Genomic DNA, 19,615 nt, shown 5'->3' with positions numbered 1-19,615 from the left:
TGTCAGCGCAAACTGTCAATATTTGAATTGAATAAAATGCTATGGCAGGAGACTCAGGAGGACCCCACTGCTGACACTGAGACATAACAAAGCTAGAATGCAGTTTGCTAAAATGTACATGAGTAAGCCAAAATCTTTTTGCGAAAATGTCTTATGGACAGATGAGACCAAGATAGAGCATTTTGGTAAAGCACATTATTCTACTGTTTACCAAAAACATAATGAGGCCTACAAAGAAAAAAACAGTACGTACAGTCATATATTGTGAAGGGTCAAAGATGTTTTGTAGTTGTTTTGCTGCTTCTGGCACTGAGTACATTGATTGTGTGCAAGGCATCATGAAATCTGAAGATTACCAAAGGATTTTGGGTCGAAATGTAATGCCCAGTGTCAGAAAACTGGGTTTGCATCTTACGTGATGAGTCTTCCAACAGAACAATGATGACCCCAAACATACTTCAAGAAGCCCCCAGAAATGGATGGAAGCAAAGCAGTGAAGAGTTCTGAAGTGAGTCTGGATCTAAATCCCATTGAACATCTATGGAGAGATCTTGGGAGAAGGCGCCCCTCAAATATGAGAGACCTGGAGCAGTTTGCAAAAGAGGAGTGATACAAAATTACAGTTAATAGGTTTAAGAAGCTTGTTGATGGTTATAGGAAGCGAGTGATTTCAGTTAATTATTGCAAAGGGTGTGCAACCAAATATTAAGGGTACCAATAATTTTGTGGAGACATACTTAATTTTCTGGAACAATTTCAAGGGTGCCAACACTATTGGTCATGACTGTATCTGTAGATTATATGAGGGGGTTGTCTGATTTATGATATATATTTTTCAAAAGCCAATTGATATTCTTAAAAATAAAAGAAAGAAGGTATACACACTGGCTTCAACTCTGGCACTTCAGCACAGGCCACTCTGGTTGACTTTGTATGGCCAGGAAGTGATGATAATGTCCAGTTCTTTGGTCCCTTAACCACTGAGGGCTTTGATTGTTTTCTTTAGTTAGAGAACTCGATTTGCTGTCATTCTTTATATCCTCATGGAGCCCCTTTCCAGCCACCTGACTGCTGAGGACTGGAAGAATGAGACACTATCACTTGCTGTCATGGCAGACTACCTGCGCTGCAGATGGCTCGAGCCAGTGAGTATACCTTGAATTATTTTTTAAGGTTCGTTGTATTTTTAAATAATATTTTCTCATCCAGTTAATTGCTTAAAGGGAATCTATCACCAGGATTTTGCAATGTAAGTTGAGGGCAGCATGCTGCAAGGGTTAAAAAAGAAAAAGCATCTGTGTTTCTCTCATCTGTCTTTATTTTGCTATTGATTAGTCATGCTAAAGGCAGAGAAGTCCAGCATAGCCCCTTCTGTGATTGACAGCTCACAGTCAATGCACAATCTCTATAGAGAACCTGGTGTGGGCAAGACAGCTTCCAGCTCTGCTACACTCAATTCTGAGATAAAGTCAGAACAGCTGCACACAGTGATCTAAGATGAATGTGGTTAGTTTCAGAATTTCTGCCCACATTATGCTGCTCTAAGATCAAGTAGCAAAAACCTGGTAATTTCCATTATATTCAGAAAGACGGGGTTGACTTTATGAAAGACAATAATCAATTCATATACAATTACATATGGACATAAAAAACATGAACAGTTTAACCTACACTTGACCATTCCTTACAATCCATAATATGTTAGGTGACATATTTTGACTTTTTGGATAGTAAATGTAATAATATATTTCTTACCACTTGCTTTGCAGATTTGATTTGTGCCATATTGTATTCATGGCCTGCGGTGGTCTTATCCCATATAACGTAGCTGCATCCCAAATGAGCTAGATTCCACACCGGTTCTAGCTGTGGTTCAATATATCCAAAGCTGTCTGAAAAAGGATCGATGAAAGACACTGATTATAATATGCTAAATCTAAGTTACAATATGATCACACCGTAAGAAAAGCATCAAAAGTAAAGCAATTCATGATAGGAATTATGGGTGCTATTGGACAGATTTTTTTTTTTTTTTAAAGAAAACAGGTAAGTATAAGTGTTATTATATTACCAGGGGGGAACACAGTGATTGAGATGGCGTTGTCAGAGTACTGTACAACCTCTTTGAATATGAGTCGGAGGAAATCCACCCAAAACAAAAACTTTCAAAAGATTAAAATAATCTCCTTTACATTAACTAGGATATTTACAAATTACAAAGACAAAGTTTTCCCCAGGGAGGCTATACAGAGTGGGATGTAAAATATGGGGCTATACAAATGGAAAAAGGGCTATTAATTTATATGTTGGTAACAGGCAAACAAATTAATATATTCTGGTCTAAACAAAACACATTCTATCAAAATGACTTTTCAGAAAACGCATTATATGCAGTATTTTTCTTGGTCTTATTTTTTTTTTCTTTTGTAAGCCAGTACGTTCTATAATTTCCTATGCATAAGTAGGAAACTTAGGCTAGGTTCACATTTCCGTTGTTTTGCATCAGTCACAATCCGCCGCTCTGATAAACAATGCAATCCGTTTGGCGAATTCCATTGTTTCCCATAGACTTATATGAGCGGCGGATTGTGACTGATGCTCTTGCATTGCATCCTCCGCCCGACTGATCAATCGTGGAAAGACTGACCGTCGGGCGGCAGGAACGCAGAGCTTAACGTTTTTTGAGCAGCGGAATCCTTATGATTTCGCTGCGCATGCTCTCTCTCGGCGGCCGAACGATCAGCTGATCACCCAGCAGCCGGCTTCTGTGAGCGATCAGCTGAATACCCGGCGGCCGGCTTCTGTGAGCGATCAGCTGAATACCCGGCGGCTGTGAGAAATCAGCTGATCTCCTGGCGGCCGGCTAATGAGAGCGATCAGCTGATCATTCACAATAGCCGGGCGATCATCTGATCGCTCTCAAAAGCTGGCGGCCGGCTATTGTGAACAATCAGCTGATTGCTCTCATTAGCCGGCCGCCGGCTTTTGAGAGCGATCAGATGATCTCTTGCCGGCCAGCTAATGAGAGCGATCAGCTGATTGTGAACGATCAGCTGATCGCTCTCTCGCTCTCGTTTTACAACGGAATCCGCTTTCTAATTCCAATTATTGTCATCCGTTGTACAACGCATCAGTCACAAGCGTCAAGCAACGCAGGTGACTGATGCAAAACGACGGAAATGTGAACCTAGCCTAATAAATGCTCTGCAATAAAGTCAGGAAAGAAATTCCCTAATTTTTAGTGTTTTTTATTTCACACACAGTACATGTTTAGTTTTTCTCCCACTGCCCTTCATTTTTTTTGTCATTTGGTACAAAAAAAGCTTATGTTCATTTATCTTGTGTTTTTGGTGCATATTTCACGCAATTCTATGAGGAATCTATAAATCACCTGATCTAGGATTTACATTATTTGTAAAAAAAATACTCATAAAAATGCACCAAAAACACATTTAAAAAAGCCATAAAACTGCTAATAGAATACCATAAAAACTGCATGTGTTTTTGGCCCCAAGCCCCCCAAAGCATGTTAAATAAAGTATGTGCTCGTAAGTTTTTTGAAGTTTATAAAATAACACCTAAAAATCTGTTAAAGAATACTTGAAAAACTCTTCCTATTAATGTCAATGATAAAAACCTCTTGATTTTCTATGTTCATGTTCAATTTTCTGAGTGTTTCGTTGGCAAATAAAGTGCATATCACTTCTTTTTGTGGCACTATATGGAAAACGCTCCAAATTAGCCACTATCCAATCAAATGCAAAGAACGCTTTCTAAAAAAATCCTTAACACCACATCAGGAAACAAGAAAACACCTCAAAGAAGTAGTTTCCACTTAAAAACGTATCGTTTTTAACCCCATTGTGTGCCCTTAGCCGTAAAGCTCTCACCAGGAATGTTTTCTCCAGTGATTGGTGTAGTCTGAGACTTCATGAGCTTGTAGAAGTTGTAGTCATCGTCGCTGGCTTGCTTCTGGATCTTGGAGCTAGCACAGTTGACATTAATGGCTGGTCGAGGTTTCCCTTCTTGGAAAAAAACCGTTGCCGTGCATAGTCCTAATTTTTCCTTTGGGAAAAAAAAGAAAATATAAGTTTCTAATTTAACAAGCAGTAATTGTGCAAACATTTGGTGACTAATGTTTTTTTTAGCAACACCAGCTTTTTGAAAAGAGGGAAGAGCTTAGCCTAGTGAGGCATGGCCAAATACGGCCCACAAAAGTGGCTTAACGTATGACAAATATACGAACATGACTGAATGCAAATAGCAGCTGAAACAGGTGCCAAATTCATTAATAGGTTAATGTATCTTACTGAATTTGGTGCATTTAACCTAGATGGGAGTACAGAACACCAGTCTTCCCGAAATACAAGAGCCGTAGTTTGCCTCATTAACCCAGAACAATTATTAAAGGGAATCAGCCACCAGGTTTTTGCCACCTAATCTGAAATTAGCATAATATAGGAGCAGAGACCCTGATTCAAGTGATGTGTCACTTACTGGGCTGCTTAGTGTAGTTTTGATAAAATCACTGTTTAATTAGCAGTACCTTAACATTACAGGACTACTTGGCCTGCTGCTAGATAGTCCAGCATATTCATGAGCTCTGTAGAACTGCTAGATCTGCAGCAGAAAAAATATTGATTTTTATCAAAATGACAGTAAATAGCTCAGTAAGTGACACATCGCTGGAATCAGGATCTCTGCCCCTACATTATGCTGCTCTCAGATGAGGGAGCAAAAACCTGGTGACAGATTCCCTTTAAATTACTGTTGTAAAACTACAACACCCAGCATCTCAGGTGCAAGTTATTACTGATAATTACCAACTCACCCGGGTTTGGGATATTTGAGCAGTGAATTCCACATAGTATTTATGTCCAATTTCAGGAACAATCTAGAATGAATATAAAAAAGAAGTGCAATTAATGTCCAGTGTCACTAAGGATAGAGCTAAGACTGTAAGTAGATATTACAATATGGCTTATCTTAGGATACTAGTAAATAACAGTAAACATTTGTGTATCTATATTTATATTGTATATTAACTTACATCAACACTGAGTTGCCGCCTATATCATAAACTTCAGAGCTGTAATCATTATGCCACAAGCTTCAAAGCCCAAACCTCCCAGTATTCCCCGCAGGCTCAGTGCCAGCACAGAGATTGTTCTAGTTTACAATCTTTATATCAAGTCAAGTGCTGGAATCTAATCTGATTTAGGATAAAGAATCTGTCCCACCACAGCATGAAGCTTAAGGTGGTGTCACACATAGCGACGACAACGACGTCGCTGCTAAGTCACCATTTTCTGTGACGTAGCAGGGAGCAGGAGCCGGCGTCTGGCAGCCTGCGGTAAGCTGTAACCACGGTAAACATCAGGTAACCAAGGGAAGACCTTTCCTTGGTTACCCGATATTTACCTTCGTAACCAGCGTCCGCCGCTCTCACGCTGCCAGTGCCGGCTCCCTGTTCACTGCAGACGTAGCTGGAGTACACATCGGGTAATTAACCCGATGTGTACTCTGGCTAGGAGTGCAGGGAACAGGGAGCCGGCACTGGCAGCGTGAGAGCGGTGGATGCTAGTAACTAAGGTAAATATCGGGTAACCAAGAAAAGTGCTTTCCTTGGTTACCCGATATTTACCTTAGTTACCAAGCGCAACATCGTTTCCACGCCTCGCTGCTGGCTGGGGGCTGGTCACTGGTGAGATCTGCCTGTTTGACAGCTCACCAGCGACCATGTAACGACGCAGCAGCGATCCTGATAAGGTCAGGTCGCCCGTCGTAATCGCTGCTGCATTGCTATGTCTCACCCCAGCTACAGGTAAGAGGGTGCACAGGTAGCGGACAACAATGCCACCTGTTTCCAATGGCACATCAGACATGTGAATCAAGTACGGCGCTGTAATGGTAATGCAGTGCATGTACAAGGTGAAGATGTCCTTTGAACAGAGGTGTAGCTAGGGGTTCATCTGGAGGTAGAGGGGGTGGCGAAACTTCTTAGTGGGCCCCAAACCAGGGAACCATGTTTAAAACTATGGTGGTGCACCATAATATGCATTATAGGAGAACCTCAGCAGATGACCAAGACTGATAATAAATCACAATCTAAAGAGAACACCACTATTACCGCCGTATGGTGACCATAGTGGTGGATATCAGTCCTACAAAACTAGGTGACTTACAGGTGACGTTCTTTCTGATGGAGTTGTTCATTTTTCCTGTCTTTTCTATCTGGCCCAGAATGACATTGTAGCTCTGGTGGGTGTGATTCCACTGCACCATGGGCCAGGCTTACCCTGGAGAGGCATGACTAAGTGTCTCCTGGGTCTTCACTAGAGCCTCTGATCATGAGGATAGGCTGGCCAGCCAGTAGACACCAGGCATCACATCAAGGCACTCTTCCGGGCCGAAGCAGCTGACAGGAGGGTTAGCGGCACGTGTATGAGGCACAGGACGGCAACGACAAAGACGTGACCAGACAAATCAAGGTCAGGGCAGACAGCACAGGTTGGATACATGTAGTTGAGGACAGTATCAGAGAGGTCAAACAAGATGGGAAAACAAGCCGGGTTGATAAAAGGAGACAGAATATGGAGTTGCTTAAATAAGATGTTCGTAGACTAGGACCCAACGTTCGAGCGAGGAACGGAGGGTGCAGTTGCCTGATATATTACCCGCTAGCAGGTGACAGGGAAGCAAATTTCTACAGGACAGAGAGGATACAAATTCTTGCTTGGCCTGGGATCTGCTGTTCTGCAAGCAGCAGGCCGCAAAATAGAAAGTTTTAGAGTATTGTTCCCTGCTGTGCCGCATAGAAATTTCATGGCTAGCAGGGCCCAGAGAGATCGACCCTTCCGGTAGATATGGAATTGCCTTTGAATCAATGAATCAAATATATATCATACAAATCAAATATTCTAGGATAGTCCTTTCTCAGATGTTCTAAGCACATAATCGTGGAGGAGCATAATATTGGTACTATAACAAGTTTTGTATGCAGGCTGTCAATCACACCCAGGTAGGTGTGATTAGGAGATCCAAGGCAGGGCTAGTCTGGAGAAGAGACACCGGCTAGACCTGTCCTGCCTCATTAGTATATACAACACTGCCGGAGTTCATTTTTTAAAAAATTGCAGTGGCAGTAAACCCCATGAAAAAGTAAAAAATCCCCATGCTATTTGTGGTTGAGGTAGATCCAGCAAAGCAAAAGTACTAAAATTGTGGTCACAATTAAAAATTAACTTTTAATATTTAAATTTTTTAAAAAGAATTTATACCACACACCATAAATGGTTGCAAAACCAACCAACTAATTAGGGCTGATGTTCAAGCCCCTATCATTACCCAGTCAAGGACACTGTGTAACCAGTAGTGATGGTTCTACTGGAATAACACCAATTGAGACAATTGTCCCATATGTAACATATAGATTAATAATCCATAGCATAGACAAACATTTGAGTGGGTATAGTCCCACTATGATGACGATATTAGAGACTAAAAGACGTTATTGTCTCTACAATAATATGCAAAAGCTGCAATCTGCAGCGATCAGTAACCAACAAAATGGTCAATTGAAACACAAACTTGTTTTTAGTTGTCCAGTAACAGGGGGGGGCACCAAATCCGCCTCACAATACCCCTTAGCTGGCAACAATCTGACCTGATGTTTTCTTAGACCTCCCGACGCGTTTCTTAATTTATCTTAATCCTCAGGGGACTGTGGTCAAGAAATAACAACTGTGAAAATAAACAATATAATCAGGCTAAAAAACAATGCAAGGATTCATCAAAAGGGTCGCAAAGCATTCTCAAATAAGCCTCCCACATACCTTCATTAAAGAGGCGGACAACCAACATACTGTGTCCGGGCTGGTAATAAGCACTGGGCTTTCAAACTTGCCGCCCTTAAATATCCTGTGGGCGGGATGCCCAAATTATCATAATTGCCACCCCTATGCTGAGAGCACCGTCCCTACACAATGAATGATCGGTCAAAAGCCAATCATCAGATAGTGGGACCGCCCACCACCATATTTGGGCCACAACAATTGGTGGCCGTCACTGAGGGCTCGCCCTCATTGACCAATTAGTATATTGGAAGACGTCCCCCAAATTACATCCCCGTGTATGGTGATCATATGCTCTCTGACATCACCGCCTATCACATTCCTGCCACTCATACCATGTGACCGGAACTACAGCATTTGGCCGGCGTACAGAGCGGCCGGAAGTCCCGCCCGTGTGACGTCCAATCGTCCATGTGACCGCAGGCCGGCGTCATCCGATCTATCCCACATCAAAGGATGACCGGAGCTATACAGCACATATCTAGGCGCCTGACATCCTGCCTGCAGTGCTAATCTCATTAATATTTGTATTGCCGTATAACCGGAAATACATGAGATTTTCAGGCACGCATCGCGGTCACATGATCTGCCCATGTGACCGCAGGCCGACGTCAATCAAGTGACCGGAAGTGCGCGGAACTACATCGCGCACCTCCAGACACATCAAACGCCAAACAGCGACGCGTCAGCACGTCACCAGGGCAACCTTTAATCACATGACCTGTCACATTATCATTGCCATAGTATACTTCGAGCGCCCATATTTGTACACAGGCTGGCGACACACAAACAATATGCTTGCGTACCCCCCACCTGTCATATGGGCTAAGGCTCATCACATGAGAGATAACATAAGGGCAAGTTGTGCAGAATGATGAAAGGGAAGAAGAGGGGGGGGTGGGGAGGGGGGTATTCTTAGAGAAAATCAGTAGGAAGGATTGAGAATGCTGAATTGTCCTAAGAATAGAAGGACACAAAATTGGATTTAGGCAGGCACCCACAACGGGCCCAATTGACACGGACACGAGGCAATTGGAGGATAAAATAACCAGATATCCAAATGGAATTTGGCAGAGGGGGAGGGGAGATTTTCAACAGAAAGGAGGAGGGTTGGGTGCCCTATAACAGACCCTACTCAGCCCTGTCCTCCCCCTACCTACCAACGGAGTGTAACAACACCTTAAAGTACCGGGTGCCCCCGCTCCACGGTGGCTGTCCCTAAAGGACCCTAATATGGCCCTAGGGGCTATAGGAAGCACCCATAAGTGAGTGTCTCATTAAGACCCCACGGTGTTTGGGTTTTCAATGTATATATCCATTTGCACTCCCGCTGGAGGATCAACCGATCCCAATCTCCCCCTCGGGTCGGGTAATTGATAAGGTCGATTCCCATGAAAGTTAACCCTGAGATGTCACTGTTATGCACGACTTCCATGTGTTTGGCTAGGGGAGTATCCCTCTTGTTGACTATATCTCTAAGGTGCTCCCCCACCCTTCTCCTGAACTCCCTTCTCGTCTTGCCTACATATTCCAGTCCACAGCCACATCTTGCTTTATAGACAACCCCCTTCGAACGGCAGTTTATGAAATTCCTGATGTCAAAGGAACAACCAGTCGCAGAGCTGGAGAAGGTCCTCCCGGTCTCGATGTGTGGACAAGCCACACACCCCTTACATCGAAAACACCCTTTCAGCTCAGTTCGTAACCAGGTGTTGTCTTTTGGGCGAATAAAGTGGCTGTGGACTACTCTATCACCGATAGAGCGACCTCTCTTATATGTACATTTTGGATGGTTACCCACCACATCACCTATGTCTACATCCATCTCGAGAATTGGCCAGTGCCGTTCCAAGATCTTACGTATTGCGGCTGACCCATTGGTAAAGGTGGAGATGAAATGAAATTTCCCATCCGTTGTCTTGTTCTTATTATGTGAGGGAACTAATAGGCTGGATCTTTCCCTGGATTGTGCCGCTTTGTAGGCCTTAGAAAGGACATGGTCAGGATATCCCCTTTCCCTAAACCGGCTGCGTAAATCATCCGCCTGTCGGGAAAAGTTTAAAGGGGTGGAACAATTCCGTCGTGCCCGCAGATATTGTCCCTTGGGGATGCCTGCCCTGAGAGGTAAAGGATGATTGCTCTCCCAGCGCAGGAGTGCATTGGAGGAGGTAGGTTTACGAAATGTGTTAGTCGTTAGGGTTCCATCAGCATTTTTTGTCACCAGAATGTCCAGAAAAGACAGCTCTCTTTCGTCACATAGGGCCGTAAAACCTAGCCCCAAAGGATTGTGATTGATCTCAGAGACAAATTGTAAAAATGTCTCCTTGGTACCCCGCCATAGCATGAATACGTCGTCTATGTAGCGGGTCCATAATACAATCCTATCCAAATCATAAGGGGAATCTTCCCCAAAAATAAGGTTCTCTTCCCACCAGCCCAGGAGCAGATTGGCGTAAGATGGTGCACATGGACAACCCATGGCCGTGCCCCTGAGCTGGTGGAAGAAGAGCCCATCAAAAAGAAAAAAATTTTTTGTAAGACAGAAAGAGAGCAGTCTGACCAACCACGCGTTGTGTCTTATAAAGTGACAGCCTCGTCCTTTCAAGAAATACTCCACCGCTCTCAATCCATCCTCATGCACGATCGAGGAGTACAAAGCCTCCACATCAATCGAGCATAGGATGGTGTCATTATCAAGCACAACATCTTCAATCTTTCTCAAAAAATCCGTTGAGTCCAACGTGAATGAATTCAATGAACTCACGAACGGCTTGAGAATATGATCGAGATAGGTGCCGATGTTCTGACAAAGGCTCCCCACCCCAGACACAATTGGTCTACCTTTGAGGGGTGTGAGGCCTTTGTGCACCTTGGGGAGACAATAGAAGGTGGCCAATGTAGGAAACAGAGGAAACAGGAAATCATATTCATTTTTATCTATGAGTCTGGCTTCCAAACCTTCTAATAGAAGTACCTTAAGTTCTGCTTTAAAGTCATTAAGGGGATTGTGTTTCAATCTCTTATAGTTGTTAGTGTTATTAAGGATAGCCAGACACATCTTCCTGTAATCCTCCAAGTCCTGTACCACTATATTGCCCCCCTTGCCTGAACTTTTTATTACGATCGAGCGGTCTTGTTCCAAGGCACGCAAGGCCATCACTTCAGGTCTAGTCAAGTTAAACACTTTGTGTTTTTTCTGGCGGGCCAAATTTTCAAGATCCTTTGAGACTTGCTCAACAAAAACGTCTATAGTGGACTGATCAAACAGATTAGGAGGCATACGACGACTTTTGTTCTTAAGGGATGTAAATGGACCTTCGCCACTAAGGTTAGGGTCTGCGTCTGATAGATGGTAAAGTAGCCGTATGTCTCCCAAAAGAGCCTCAGGTACCCCCAGTTCTTTGCTCATGCGTTTCTCTTCCTTTACAAAATGCTTGTGCCACTTCAGTTTCCTAGCAAATAAATGTAGGTCTTTAATACTTTCAAACAGCTGGAAATCTGAAGTGGGAACAAAGGAAAGGCCCCTGCTCAACACACACATCTCCTCCGTACTCAAAACCCGTGAGGACAAATTCAAGACCTGTGGTTGTCTGTCTGGTTGGGTGGGCGCGATTGACTTCTCAGGTAATACCCCTGGTCTAAAAAACGCACTCCTGGGTTGTCGTTGTGGAACCCCCTACCTCTTCCTCTTCCTCCTCTACCACGTTGCCTTCCTCTAGAGTTTTTATTACGCTTTTCACTATCTGAGGCCTCAGTATCAGTCGAAGAAAAATCAGTTTCAAGACCAGCAGGAGTGTTCCTAGGGGCAGAGAAAGTATACGCCCTCCTATACCTAAATTCCTGCAGATCCCGGACAAAGTATCTATGCTTCCTTTCCTTCAAGTGGTACTGGAACCTCTCCAGTTGACCCTGTAGAGACGCTTCCTTAGAGGAGAAGTCCGGTTCACCAGAAAATTTTTTGGTAATTTCGATCTGCTCCTTCAATTGAATCGAAAGAGCGGATAGTGTGGATCTCTCTTCCTCCAATAATAACTTCATAAATTGTACGGAGCTATTCGTGGCCTCCCTTTCCCATTTATCCAACAGTGTTGAGTTCTTATATCTGAGGCCCGGAAGAAGGGAAATTCTCAGATGGCGGGGGACAATATCCGATTTTATATAACTTTCAAGACTTTGAACCTCCCACCAAGACGTAATTTGGTTCTTATACACTCTAGTGAGCTCTTTGAAGGCAGCCGTATAAGTAGGAGTATATTTAGGTTGTGCGAAATCTTTCTCTGAAAAGATATCCTTGGCCTCTTGTGCCCAGTTACCCGTGTCGAGGCCAGCCGTAAGAAAACCTGCCATTCCAATTAATTAATTCAAGGAACAGAATGTGTCGTTGCTTACCAGTCAAGGAGAGAATTAGCAAAGCAAAAGTACTAAAATTGTGGTCACAATTAAAAATTAACTTTTAATATTTAAATTTTTTAAAAAGAATTTATACCACACACCATAAATGGTCGCAAAACCAACCAACTAATTAGGGCTGATGTTCAAGCCCCTATCATTACCCAGTCAAGGACACTGTGTAACCAATAGTGATGGTTCTACTGGAATAACACCAATTGAGACAATTGTCCCATATGTAACATATAGATTAATAATCCATAGCATAGACAAACATTTGAGTGGGTATAGTCCCACTATGATGACGATATTAGAGACTAAAAGACGTTATTGTCTCTACAATAATATGCAAAAGCTGCAATCTGCAGCGATCAGTAACCAACAAAATGGTCAATTGAAACACAAACTTGTTTTTAGTTGTCCAGTAACAGGGGGGGGCACCAAATCCGCCTCACAATACCCCTTAGCTGGCAACAATCTGACCTGATGTTTTCTTAGACCTCCCGACGCGTTTCTTAATTTATCTTAATCCTCAGGGGACTGTGGTCAAGAAATAACAACTGTGAAAATAAACAATATAATCAGGCTAAAAAACAATGCAAGGATTCATCAAAAGGGTCGCAAAGCATTCTCAAATAAGCCTCCCACATACCTTCATTAAAGAGGCGGACAACCAACATACTGTGTCCGGGCTGGTAATAAGCACTGGGCTTTCAAACTTGCCGCCCTTAAATATCCTGTGGGCGGGATGCCCAAATTATCATAATTGCCACCCCTATGCTGAGAGCACCGTCCCTACACAATGAATGATCGGTCAAAAGCCAATCATCAGATAGTGGGACCGCCCACCACCATATTTGGGCCACAACAATTGGTGGCCGTCACTGAGGGCTCGCCCTCATTGACCAATTAGTATATTGGAAAGACGTCCCCCAAATTACATCCCCGTGTATGGTGATCATATGCTCTCTGACATCACCGCCTATCACATTCCTGCCACTCATACCATGTGACCGGAACTACAGCATTTGGCCGGCGTACAGAGCGGCCGGAAGTCCCGCCCGTGTGACGTCCAATCGTCCATGTGACCGCAGGCCGGCGTCATCCGATCTATCCCACATCAAAGGATGACCGGAGCTATACAGCACATATCTAGGCGCCTGACATCCTGCCTGCAGTGCTAATCTCATTAATATTTGTATTGCCGTATAACCGGAAATACATGAGATTTTCAGGCACGCATCGCGGTCACATGATCTGCCCATGTGACCGCAGGCCGACGTCAATCAAGTGACCGGAAGTGCGCGGAACTACATCGCGCACCTCCAGACACATCAAACGCCAAACAGCGACGCGTCAGCACGTCACCAGGGCAACCTTTAATCACATGACCTGTCACATTATCATTGCCATAGTATACTTCGAGCGCCCATATTTGTACACAGGCTGGCGACACACAAACAATATGCTTGCGTACCCCCCACCTGTCATATGGGCTAAGGCTCATCACATGAGAGATAACATAAGGGCAAGTTGTGCAGAATGATGAAAGGGAAGAAGAGGGGGGGGTGGGGAGGGGGGTATTCTTGCCTAAATCCAATTTTGTGTCCTCCTATTCTTGCCTAAATCCAATTTTGTGTCCTTCTATTCTTAGGACAATTCAGCATTCTCAATCCTTCCTACTGATTTTCTCTAAGAATACCCCCCTCCCCACCCCCCCCTCTTCTTCCCTTTCATCATTCTGCACAACTTGCCCTTATGTTATCTCTCATGTGATGAGCCTTAGCCCATATGACAGGTGGGGGGTACGCAAGCATATTGTTTGTGTGTCGCCAGCCTGTGTACAAATATGGGCGCTCGAAGTATACTATGGCAATGATAATGTGACAGGTCATGTGATTAAAGGTTGCCCTGGTGACGTGCTGACGCGTCGCTGTTTGGCGTTTGATGTGTCTGGAGGTGCGCGATGTAGTTCCGCGCACTTCCGGTCACTTGATTGACGTCGGCCTGCGGTCACATGGGCAGATCATGTGACCGCGATGCGTGCCTGAAAATCTCATGTATTTCCGGTTATACGGCAATACAAATATTAATGAGATTAGCACTGCAGGCAGGATGTCAGGCGCCTAGATATGTGCTGTATAGCTCCGGTCATCCTTTGATGTGGGATAGATCGGATGACGCCGGCCTGCGGTCACATGGACGATTGGACGTCACACGGGCGGGACTTCCGGCCGCTCTGTACGCCGGCCAAATGCTGTAGTTCCGGTCACATGGTATGAGTGGCAGGAATGTGATAGGCGGTGATGTCAGAGAGCATATGATCACCATACACGGGGATGTAATTTGGGGGACGTCTTTCCAATATACTAATTGGTCAATGAGGGCGAGCCCTCAGTGACGGCCACCAATTGTTGTGGCCCAAATATGGTGGTGGGCGGTCCCACTATCTGATGATTGGCTTTTGACCGATCATTCATTGTGTAGGGACGGTGCTCTCAGCATAGGGGTGGCAATTATGATAATTTGGGCATCCCGCCCACAGGATATTTAAGGGCGGCAAGTTTGAAAGCCCAGTGCTTATTACCAGCCCGGACACAGTATGTTGGTTGTCCGCCTCTTTAATGAAGGTATGTGGGAGGCTTATTTGAGAATGCTTTGCGACCCTTTTGATGAATCCTTGCATTGTTTTTTAGCCTGATTATATTGTTTATTTTCACAGTTGTTATTTCTTGACCACAGTCCCCTGAGGATTAAGATAAATTAAGAAACGCGTCGGGAGGTCTAAGAAAACATCAGGTCAGATTGTTGCCAGCTAAGGGGTATTGTGAGGCGGATTTGGTGCCCCCCCCTGTTACTGGACAACTAAAAACAAGTTTGTGTTTCAATTGACCATTTTGTTGGTTACTGATCGCTGCAGAATGCAGCTTTTGCATATTATTGTAGAGACAATAACGTCTTTTAGTCTCTAATATCGTCATCATAGTGGGACTATACCCACTCAAATGTTTGTCTATGCTATGGATTATTAATCTATATGTTACATATGGGACAATTGTCTCAATTGGTGTTATTCCAGTAGAACCATCACTACTGGTTACACAGTGTCCTTGACTGGGTAATGATAGGGGCTTGAACATCAGCCCTAATTAGTTGGTTGGTTTTGCAACCATTTATGGTGTGTGGTATAAATTCTTTTAAAAAATTTAAATATTAAAAGTTAATTTTTAATTGTGACCACAATTTTAGTACTTTTGCTTTGCTAATTCTCTCCTTGACTGGTAAGCAACGACACATTCTGTTCCTTGAATTAATTAATTGGAATGGCAGGTTTTCTTACGGCTGGCCTCGACACGGGTAACTGGGCACAAGAGGCCAAGGATATCTTTTCAGAGAAAGATTTCGCGCAACCTAAATATACTCCTACTTATACGGCTGCCTTCAAAGAGCTCACTAGAGTGTATAAGAACCAAATTACGTCTTGGTGGGAGGTTCAAAGTCTTGAAAGTTATATAAAATCGGATATTGTCCCCCGCCATCTGAGAATTTCCCTTCTTCCGGGCCTCAGATATAAGAACTCAACACTGTTGGATAAATGGGAAAGGGAGGCCACGAATAGCTCCGTACAATTTATGAAGTTATTATTGGAGGAAGAGAGATCCACACTATCCGCTCTTTCGATTCAATTGAAGGAGCAGATCGAAATTACCAAAAAATTTTCTGGTGAACCGGACTTCTCCTCTAAGGAAGCGTCTCTACAGGGTCAACTGGAGAGGTTCCAGTACCACTTGAAGGAAAGGAAGCATAGATACTTTGTCCGGGATCTGCAGGAATTTAGGGATAGGAGGGCGTATACTTTCTCTGCCCCTAGGAACACTCCTGCTGGTCTTGAAACTGATTTTTCTTCGACTGATACTGAGGCCTCAGATAGTGAAAAGCGTAATAAAAACTCTAGAGGAAGGCAACGTGGTAGAGGAGGAAGAGGAAGAGGTAGGGGGTTCCACAACGACAACCCAGGAGTGCGTTTTTTAGACCAGGGGTATTACCTGAGAAGTCAATCGCGCCCACCCAACCAGACAGACAACCACAGGTCTTGAATTTGTCCTCACGGGTTTTGAGTACGGAGGAGATGTGTGTGTTGAGCAGGGGCCTTTCCTTTGTTCCCACTTCAGATTTCCAGCTGTTTGAAAGTATTAAAGACCTACATTTATTTGCTAGGAAACTGAAGTGGCACAAGCATTTTGTAAAGGAAGAGAAACACATGAGCAAAGAACTGGGGGTACCTGAGGCTCTTTTGGGAGACATACGGCTACTTTACCATCTATCAGACGCAGACCCTAACCTTAGTGGCGAAGGTCCATTTACGTCCCTTAAGAACAAAAGTCGTCGTGTGCCTCCTAATCTGTTTGATCAGTCCACTATAGACGTTTTTGTTGAGCAAGTCTCAAAGGATCTTGAAAATTTGGCCCGCCAGAAAAAACACAAAGTGTTTAACTTGACTAGACCTGAAGTGATGGCCTTGCGTGCCTTGGAACAAGACCGCTCGATCGTAATAAAAAGTTCAGGCAAGGGGGGCAATATAGTGGTACAGGACTTGGAGGATTACAGGAAGATGTGTCTGGCTATCCTTAATAACACTAACAACTATAAGAGATTGAAACACAATCCCCTTAATGACTTTAAAGCAGAACTTAAGGTACTTCTATTAGAAGGTTTGGAAGCCAGACTCATAGATAAAAATGAATATGATTTCCTGTTTCCTCTGTTTCCTACATTGGCCACCTTCTATTGTCTCCCCAAGGTGCACAAAGGCCTCACACCCCTCAAAGGTAGACCAATTGTGTCTGGGGTGGGGAGCCTTTGTCAGAACATCGGCACCTATCTCGATCATATTCTCAAGCCGTTCGTGAGTTCATTGAATTCATTCACGTTGGACTCAACGGATTTTTTGAGAAAGATTGAAGATGTTGTGCTTGATAATGACACCATCCTATGCTCGATTGATGTGGAGGCTTTGTACTCCTCGATCGTGCATGAGGATGGATTGAGAGCGGTGGAGTATTTCTTGAAAGGACGAGGCTGTCACTTTATAAGACACAACGCGTGGTTGGTCAGACTGCTCTCTTTCTGTCTTACAAAAATTTTTTTTCTTTTTGATGGGCTCTTCTTCCACCAGCTCAGGGGCACGGCCATGGGTTGTCCATGTGCACCATCTTACGCCAATCTGCTCCTGGGCTGGTGGGAAGAGAACCTTATTTTTGGGGAAGATTCCCCTTATGATTTGGATAGGATTGTATTATGGACCCGCTACATAGACGACGTATTCATGCTATGGCGGGGTACCAAGGAGACATTTTTACAATTTGTCTCTGAGATCAATCACAATCCTTTGGGGCTAGGTTTTACGGCCCTATGTGACGAAAGAGAGCTGTCTTTTCTGGACATTCTGGTGACAAAAAATGCTGATGGAACCCTAACGACTAACACATTTCGTAAACCTACCTCCTCCAATGCACTCCTGCGCTGGGAGAGCAATCATCCTTTACCTCTCAGGGCAGGCATCCCCAAGGGACAATATCTGCGGGCACGACGGAATTGTTCCACCCCTTTAAACTTTTCCCGACAGGCGGATGATTTACGCAGCCGGTTTAGGGAAAGGGGATATCCTGACCATGTCCTTTCTAAGGCCTACAAAGCGGCACAATCCAGGGAAAGATCCAGCCTATTAGTTCCCTCACATAATAAGAACAAGACAACGGATGGGAAATTTCATTTCATCTCCACCTTTACCAATGGGTCAGCCGCAATACGTAAGATCTTGGAACGGCATTGGCCAATTCTCGAGATGGATGTAGACATAGGTGATGTGGTGGGTAACCATCCAAAATGTACATATAAGAGAGGTCGCTCTATCGGTGATAGAGTAGTCCACAGCCACTTTATTCGCCCAAAAGACAACACCTGGTTACGAACTGAGCTGAAAGGGTGTTTTCGATGTAAGGGGTGTGTGGCTTGTCCACACATCGAGACCGGGAGGACCTTCTCCAGCTCTGCGACTGGTTGTTCCTTTGACATCAGGAATTTCATAAACTGCCGTTCGAAGGGGGTTGTCTATAAAGCAAGATGTGGCTGTGGACTGGAATATGTAGGCAAGACGAGAAGGGAGTTCAGGAGAAGGGTGGGGGAGCACCTTAGAGATATAGTCAACAAGAGGGATACTCCCCTAGCCAAACACATGGAAGTCGTGCATAACAGTGACATCTCAGGGTTAACTTTCATGGGAATCGACCTTATCAATTACCCGACCCGAGGGGGAGATTGGGATCGGTTGATCCTCCAGCGGGAGTGCAAATGGATATATACATTGAAAACCCAAACACCGTGGGGTCTTAATGAGACACTCACTTATGGGTGCTTCCTATAGCCCCTAGGGCCATATTAGGGTCCTTTAGGGACAGCCACCGTGGGGCGGGGGCACCCGGTACTTTAAGGTGTTGTTACACTCCGTTGGTAGGTAGGGGGAGGACAGGGCTGAGTAGGGTCTGTTATAGGGCACCCAACCCTCCTCCTTTCTGTTGAAAATCTCCCCTCCCCCTCTGCCAAATTCCATTTGGATATCTGGTTATTTTATCCTCCAATTGCCTCGTGTCCGTGTCAATTGGGCCCGTTGTGGGTGCCTGCCTAAATCCAATTTTGTATCCTTCTATTCTTAGGACAATTCAGCATTCTCAATCCTTCCTACTGATTTTCTCTAAGAATACCCCCCTCCCCACCCCCCCCTCTTCTTCCCTTTCATCATTCTGCACAACTTGCCCTTATGTTATCTCTCATGTGATGAGCCTTAGCCCATATGACAGGTGGGGGGTATGCAAGCATATTGTTTGTGTGTCGCCAGCCTGTGTACAAATATGGGCGCTCGAAGTATACTATGGCAATGATAATGTGACAGGTCATGTGATTAAAGGTTGCCCTGGTGACGTGCTGACGCGTCGCTGTTTGGCGTTTGATGTGTCTGGAGGTGCGCGATGTAGTTCCGCGCACTTCCGGTCACTTGATTGACGTCGGCCTGCGGTCACATGGGCAGATCATGTGACCGCGATGCGTGCCTGAAAATCTCATGTATTTCCGGTTATACGGCAATACAAATATTAATGAGATTAGCACTGCAGGCAGGATGTCAGGCGCCTAGATATGTGCTGTATAGCTCCGGTCATCCTTTGATGTGGGATAGATCGGATGACGCCGGCCTGCGGTCACATGGACGATTGGACGTCACACGGGCGGGACTTCCGGCCGCTCTGTACGCCGGCCAAATGCTGTAGTTCCGGTCACATGGTATGAGTGGCAGGAATGTGATAGGCGGTGATGTCAGA

General features: G+C 44.5%; 1 protein-coding gene across 1 annotated transcript in view; it reads right to left on the bottom strand.

Annotated features, from left to right (window-relative positions):
- Positions 1-19,615, bottom strand: part of LOC142295473 (latexin-like) — a 76,564-nt gene that overhangs the window by 2,668 nt on the left and 54,281 nt on the right. The window contains exons 2-4 of the mRNA XM_075338574.1: positions 4,832-4,894; positions 3,891-4,065; positions 1,756-1,892 (exon numbers count right to left, since the gene is read on the bottom strand). Of these exons, the coding sequence (XP_075194689.1) occupies positions 1,756-1,892; positions 3,891-4,065; positions 4,832-4,894 (375 nt within the window). The remainder of the gene's footprint in view (positions 1-1,755; positions 1,893-3,890; positions 4,066-4,831; positions 4,895-19,615) is intronic.

This window comes from Anomaloglossus baeobatrachus, chromosome 3 (genome assembly GCF_048569485.1).
Source record: "Anomaloglossus baeobatrachus isolate aAnoBae1 chromosome 3, aAnoBae1.hap1, whole genome shotgun sequence".
Classification (NCBI taxonomy): Eukaryota; Metazoa; Chordata; class Amphibia; order Anura; family Aromobatidae; genus Anomaloglossus; species Anomaloglossus baeobatrachus.
The sequence above is the reverse complement of the archived record's forward strand: the minus strand, read 5'-3'. Positions and strand labels throughout refer to the sequence as shown.